At 37.8% G+C, this 7,118-nt stretch overlaps 1 protein-coding gene across 1 annotated transcript; it reads right to left on the minus strand.

Annotated features, from left to right (window-relative positions):
* Window positions 1–690: 690 nt before the first annotated feature.
* LOC140444452 (uncharacterized) lies at window positions 691–1,743 on the minus strand. Its single transcript, XM_072536208.1, has one exon. The coding sequence runs from the start codon at window positions 1,741–1,743 to the stop codon at window positions 691–693; it is 1,053 nt and encodes a 350-aa protein (XP_072392309.1).
* Between the last annotated feature and the right edge of the window lie 5,375 nt (window positions 1,744–7,118).

Consider the following 7,118-nt stretch of genomic DNA (forward strand, 5'->3'; position numbering starts at 1 on the left):
CTGACTCTTGTTTTGGGAAGGTTATCAGGGATTAAAGCTAAAAGGATTTTTACACTTAAATATGTAGATATTCTTCGTAAACAAAGCGTGGATGATGTCAAAATATAACTTATGCAAAAGTACAGTAGCTCTTAAATATTTTTTTTTTAAACGGTAGAACGGTAAAATAAGATAGCATTCTGAAATTTTTAATATTACCGATGTTTTTAAATTGAATGATAATTTTGAAAACAAATCATTTTACATAAAAAAGTAATTAACAAGGCATTTTTAAGATTTGAATGTCGAATTTCGTGTCTTTAAGTTGTATGTAAGCATTGGAACTGGTTACATTTTCAATTTGTTCAAGTAACTTCGTCATATTGACATCTGCACTAGTTGTTGTCGAAATAGGATGATTGAAATTGTCATTTAAAGCCACAATACGGATTCTGTCACCCTTTTTGTAACCAATTTGTTTTTTTATATCGTTAAGAGCAGAATCTAATTTATTTTTCAAAGTGTCTTGATTAAGATCGCCACCTACATAGTTTTCACAGCACAGTTGGAAAGTGCACTGATGAGCATTGAATTTTTTAATTTCTCGCTGATTTATAATATTTACAGACCACATTTTGATACGTGTGTACTCTACGAGTGTTCAACTGTGAATGAAGAGATTTTGACATGTGACACACTATTAACATCAATCTAAGAGGCCTTGTAGCCTAGAGGCAGGGTATCCATACACTCATCATTATGTACAATCTTTCGCTTCTTGTAATCCATCTTAAATGTCTTTGACACCCTCTTTCTCGTTACAATGTCTTTAGTGTGGACATCGCGGCATATTTGGTCATATGTGAGCTTGATTTGTTTGGTGGGGTCGTGTATGATAGCAGTCATAGCGGAGACATTGAGTACTAGGCTGTTTTCATAGTTTAGAGTAAAGCCTTTGATTTTAGTCACCTCTTTGCCCTTGACTGTTTTGTAGTAATAACTTTTTGGACCAGTTGACTGCCATTCTACAATATAATCATCTGCCCCAAGCTCATCGCTCCAATCACCTAACATTTCACCTGTTTCGTCTGTGTTAAGGCCATCATCAATATAAACAATGGAGTCTGTGTCGAAATAAGTTACAGCCTCTCCTAGCCTATCAATCATATCGTACAGTCTTAGACGAGCGTTACTTGTCGTAAATAAAGCCACAAAAATATTTGTAGATGTGGGGTCTTCTACAAATACGTCCTTGTAATCATATGAGACTTGGGCTATATGATCGTTAACAAATATCACATTAGTCATGTTGATCTTATCATCCATCAAGAGCTCATACCATCTTTTGAGTTCCACAACATACTCTGTCTGATTCATATTCATTATTTGCCCAAACTTGCCCCATAGACTATTCAAGCATAGTTTAGCGACTGCTCGTTTACCAAGATTTGGAGATATTTTCTCTAAGTCTAAGTCTATGCCCATTTGTTCTTTTACAACCCGAGCATATTCTTCGTTTGAGGCATATGTATGTGGACTAGTTTCTAATTTTATTTTCATAAAATCTTCTACATAGCCCTTAAATAAATCCGTCGAAGTTTGTTCAAAATTCCACACCTCGTACACTTCTAATATTTTATACCCCTTTTCTATGGCTTTATTGATCTCTAGAGTCGTCCACGTACCTTTTAATGCGCGTTCTGAGTCATCATGATCACAATTTTCGCAATCTTCCAAGGCGCATTGATTACACAACGGAAACATTAATTTGTCAGTTTTGACAGGTAGGACTGGGTGATATAAGTTGGTAGGTGGCAGTATTTGACAATGTTCTATCCCAAACCATGAGGGGTCGTATGATTCAGGTGCATGTATTTTAGCAGGGTGGCCAATGGGGTAGCGGTCATAATACTGTACAGTAGGGTAAAGCGATACAATATCTATATATCTAAGCTTTTTACCACGTCACATTTAGTTTTATGGCGTTTGTTCGTCCTCCAAAGAATGCTTCACGAGGCTTTAAGGGTTCAACAATTTGAGGGCTCGGTGCATTTTTACATTCTTTTGATTTTAGCCATTCACATTCCCACATTTTTACTAGTTTGTAACCAGCTTCTTTTATTTGTGCGGCTCTCCTCAGTGTTCTTTCGTACAAGTCGCTCATTGCCTCATTGTCGACATGATTAATTGTGTTGGGTGCAAAACACTCGGGGTGGCCATGCCAGAAACAACCGTGGTACTGGTACACAGTATTTGTGGAGCAGTCATAACCATCCACTTTTGCACCACAGATCGTAATTTCGCCACCATTAAGAGCATGTTGTACGTCTGGAAACTGACTCAGCCATTTTAACGATGCCAGGCTATACGTCTCCTTTATGTCCTGTTTTACAACCCCTATAGTATTTGGTTGCAGATATTTGGCCCTATATATAGTCATACAAACACTGGCAATGGTCAGATATTGGAACGGGTCTATGTTAGCGATCCCCAAAAATTCCTTGCGTAATTCCAAACAGCCTCTTCGTAGAATGTCTACATCAGAGTCGCAATAGGCATGTAGATCCCTCTGAAAATCAAACTCATCGTTTTTATGGGCCTCATGCCATTTTAAAAAATCACCCCTTTATTTGAGCTTCATTGTGTTGGGCCCATAGTACTTAACATCTGGTAAACATCCTTTATAAACTTGGTTTTCACCCACATTAAAAAAATGAGGAAAATACCTTTTCTTTAATTCGTGCAGACCAAAAGTTGTAGGAAAAGCTGCTAAGGGTCCAGCAACAAAATTCGAACTATCAATTATTTTTAATTTAATAGCAGGTACTTCTAGCAGCATCAGTTTTGACCCGTTGTAGATGGTGTACGGTTTTATCGTGTTTTCTACACAGTATTTCAAAATAAAATACGAGTCGTAACCCTTAGCGTTGTGAGCTATTGATGTATACCCTCTATGCTCTTCGGAAATTAACCATTTACAGAACTCTTCGTTATTTGTAAAAACGTATTTGTTACCAGCATAATCATGGACTATTATAAGATTTGGCACATATATTCCGGTATCCTGCATTGCCTCATAATCGAAAAATAAATATTTTTCTGTATATGTGCATCGAATTATGGGAGTTTTAGAGAGGCCGTTGCATTTACATGGCTCTTTACAAACAGTTTTTGCTTTAGTATTGTATTGACACCCCTTATTTACTTTGTTACTACGACTATTACATATACAAGGTACGCCACAAATTCCTCCTTTGGCGGGTTTTTTCATCATATAGCACTGATGTGTAGCTATCTCTACGAATGTGTTACAATTCCTGCACATCGAGTAGCCGCACACATGCTCATTGGCTCTTTTATATACGTTATTGCACTTTGCACATTTAAATACTTCTTTGCAAACTTCTGTATGGTTTGCCAGACATTCATCATTGTAGCAATAGCGATTACAGTTCTTGCACAGAATTTTGTTTTGGATGGCGTGCTCAGGTTGTCTGCAAATCGTGCAAAGTGGTGCTTTCTTGCACTTGTGCTTATTTGAGCCCTGATAAGGTGTATCGCACTTTGTACAGTAAAAATGTGTGCCATACAACCCTTTCAAACTGTTGATTACATCGAAGTGGTTACCGTTTTTATATAGATAAATTTTGTTTGTTTTTTCGGGACCCTCGTATATGATTGTGTTGAAATTTTCAGCGCAAATTATCTTTATTTGTACATCCAGTAGTTCTTCGACCTGTTTAAAATCGGTCAACGTGAAACCTTCGATATAACAACCACCCAACAGATTGCAAAGCTTTCCTGCCAAAACAGTCTGTAATTTTCGACCTATACGTATGTTATGAACATCACTTTTGATCAATTTGTGACCCAAAATCTCGTTTGTGACGTATGTTAACCCCACTATAACTGCTCGAGCCCCACATAAGGTGTCATTGTTTTTAATTTGAGTAATGCTTTTTTTAGTGCGACGGTCCTCTGACAAATTTATCATTCTACGACGACCGCTACCCCTAGGTATCTTGAAAATTTGAATATCGAATTTCGTGTCAGCCAAAAGACCAGTGTCGTTAGATGTCAATATGTTTTCAAGATGCTGTAATAAACTGTCCATATTGGTATCTGCACTAGTTGTTGTCGAAATGGGGTGATTGAAATTGTTATTGTGGGCAATTATTCGAATTTTATCGCCCTTTTTGTATCCGCTTTGCATCAGCCATAGCATCTTCCAACAGAGCTTTCAAGTTCTGTCGCAGAGAGTCGAAAACTATGCAGGTACGCACAAAATGTTGTTATGAACCTACGCATCAAAAACTTTAATGACCAATTTTGAACCATTTCGAAAATTATCAAAAATTAGAAACTTAAAAAAAATCAAAAAACTTTACAATTTTTCAAAAAAAACTAAAAATTCAAAATATAATATCTATTTTTCAAAAATTCAAAAAATTGCACACTCACTGTAAAGGATGATAAGAGCCAGAGCTGATATGAGAGAGCACGTCTTATCAGTACGACTGCCTGATAAGAAATGAGAGTAAATCTTGTTTTGCGCCTTTTATACGTTTTCACCCTAGGTCACGTGACACTCTATGATGAGGAAAAGGGTAATACTGTTTGAGAAAAATCAGGGGTGTTTATTTACAATTTTACATAAAAACAGCTGTATAAAGTACTTAAAACATATCAATTAGTCATTTTACGAAATCCATGTTGTAAATTATCTGTATTTTCGAGTTGCGGCTAGCTATTATCATAATGTGATATAACAAATTGAAGTGAGTTTATTCAAAATAATAAAAGTAGGTATCTTTATAATTAATTATTAGAACAAAACAAAATCTATTTTTCGAAAAACGGCGATCATTTTTTCAGAAAATAATATTAAAATTTAGGGCGTTGTCCCGCTTCGGGAGAACTCGTAACACTTTGGCTAGGCTATTTTTGCAAAATTAACAAGAACTTGCCTACCGAATGAGGATTACGTCGTCGCTACTTTTAGACATAGATAGTGTCGTGTGCAAAACATACACATCTATTGTCTTGTTGTTTTTATCAAGGTATGCCAAAACGATTAAGATAGATGATGTCATCAATATTTTTAGATAATGATGCGTAGCGGTGAATTGTTAGATAATAAAAAGGCATGTTAAATCCCAATATTATTTTATTTGTTAAATTAATACATATTACATTGTGATGGGTAGCTCTCTCGGGGCGACAGACTCAGTAAAACACAGGTGTGAAATAAAAATAAATCTATTAATTTAGTATATCTACAATAAATAAAAATAAAAAGGAATTCTACGTTGTATACTTATACAATGAATAAAACTAAAACGAATTCTACGTCCCCGTCTGGATCCCGCGATGAACGAAGTCCTCGGCGAACGTCTATAAAAGAAAAGAAATTAATTAGTACTAATAAGAAACGGAATGGGGGAAATCGATCGCGCGCAGATTTATACTCGCTTTCGCTTCAATTCAGCGAAAGCTCCGAATACGCTCGCAAACAAAATATTTAGCTGTGCAGACCCATGGCAATGTTCAATACACAATACCGACGGGTTCCGCTTGGCTAAGGACAGAGTATGATCCTCAATACGGAAATCTCTCTGTCCCGGTTGGTTCTGTGCAGATCCACGGTAATGCTCAATACGCAATACCGATGGGTTCCGCTTGGTTAGGGACAGAGTATGATCCTCAATACGGAACTCCCTCTGTCCAGAATGGCTCGCAGGTTCACTACACCGGCGAGTCAGGGAGCCTAGAGCGCTAGCTACAAGACTATCTAATTCCGCTATTCACACGCCTTAAATAGCCGTTCTGAATCCCACTCGGCCCTCACGTTGTAGAAGTGGATGCGCAAATATTGACACTCCCACGGTTCGAACTGTTAAATGATCAGAGCATCGTTACACCCCCTTCTCTTTGAAAAAAAAAAAAAAAGTAACATACCTTTTTTTGTGTATATGGTGTCTACAGCCTTGTGATGTCATCTATCCCTCTCGGTATCTTTATCACAATTTTCCTCCCCACGGTTTTAAATCTTTTACATGCGCCGTCATCTGCTTGTGGCTACTACTATCGGCCAATTTCAGTTTTACTATTACTGGTGATATCACTGACGTTACTATGTATGGGCCTGAGTACTTCGGCGCTAGTTTGCTGGTATAAGCTGCACTAGCCGATGATAGATGGTGTTCCTTTTTCATGACTCGATCTCCTGGATGTGGCTGCCAGTCTCTTCGTCTTAGATCGTAATGTTTCTTTTGGTCCTCGAAAGCGTGTTCCATGTGCACTTTCGCTAGTTCTCTTAACGCTTCTAACTTGTTTAAGTTTTCTGCATACCCCTGTATATCTTGTCCATTTGTCGCCTCTGTTGTGTCTAATTCCCTTCCGAAATTAAGAAGCGCTGGTGAAAATCCTGTTGAATCGTGTCTTGACGAATTTATGGCGTAGCAGAATTCTGGTATGAATTTGTCCCAGTCTTTATGGTTATCCTCCACGTAAGTAGCTATCATCGTTTTCAGTACTTTGTTCCTTCGTTCTACTGGATTGCATTGAGGTGAGTACGGCGGTGTTAGAATGTGATTTATGTTATAGGACTTTAGGAACGCCTTAAAACTTCCGCTTGTGAATTGCGCGCCGTTGTCCGAGATGATTTTCTTCGGGATACCGAATTGCATGACTACTTTTGATCGTAGAGTGTCGATGATTGAGTTCGTAGATGCTGCTCTTATTGGCTGAGCGACGACCCATTTGGTAAACCGGTCTTGCACGACTATTAAGAAAATGTTTCCTTTTGCAGATCTTGGGAATGGTCCCATTAAATCAACTGAGACAGTATGCCAAGGCTTTTCTACAGTGGACGGTTGCATTTTCCCGGCTGGTTGCATTTGAGACGGTTTATATTGGAGGCACTTCGTACAGGCTCTAACGTAGTCTTCAATTTGTTTAAACATCTTAGGCCAATAGTACTTTTGCGCTATTCGGCAAATTGTTTTTGCAATTCCTAAGTGGCCTGCTGTGGTCGAGTCATGATTTTCCTCCAAAATATCTTTCCTTTTATATCTTGGTACGCATAATTTCCATGGGTTATTAAACTCTGGGTCGGCTAAATTACGGCTGCTCCAAAC

This window comes from Diabrotica undecimpunctata, chromosome 6, assembly GCF_040954645.1.
Source record: "Diabrotica undecimpunctata isolate CICGRU chromosome 6, icDiaUnde3, whole genome shotgun sequence".
NCBI classification, from domain to species: Eukaryota; Metazoa; Arthropoda; class Insecta; order Coleoptera; family Chrysomelidae; genus Diabrotica; species Diabrotica undecimpunctata.

What these genes read in the sequence shown, in the direction of transcription:
- LOC140444452 (XM_072536208.1), bottom strand. Translation starts at nt 1,743, where the DNA reads ATGTTTCCGTTGTGTAATCAATGCGCCTTGGAAGATTGCGAAAATTGT.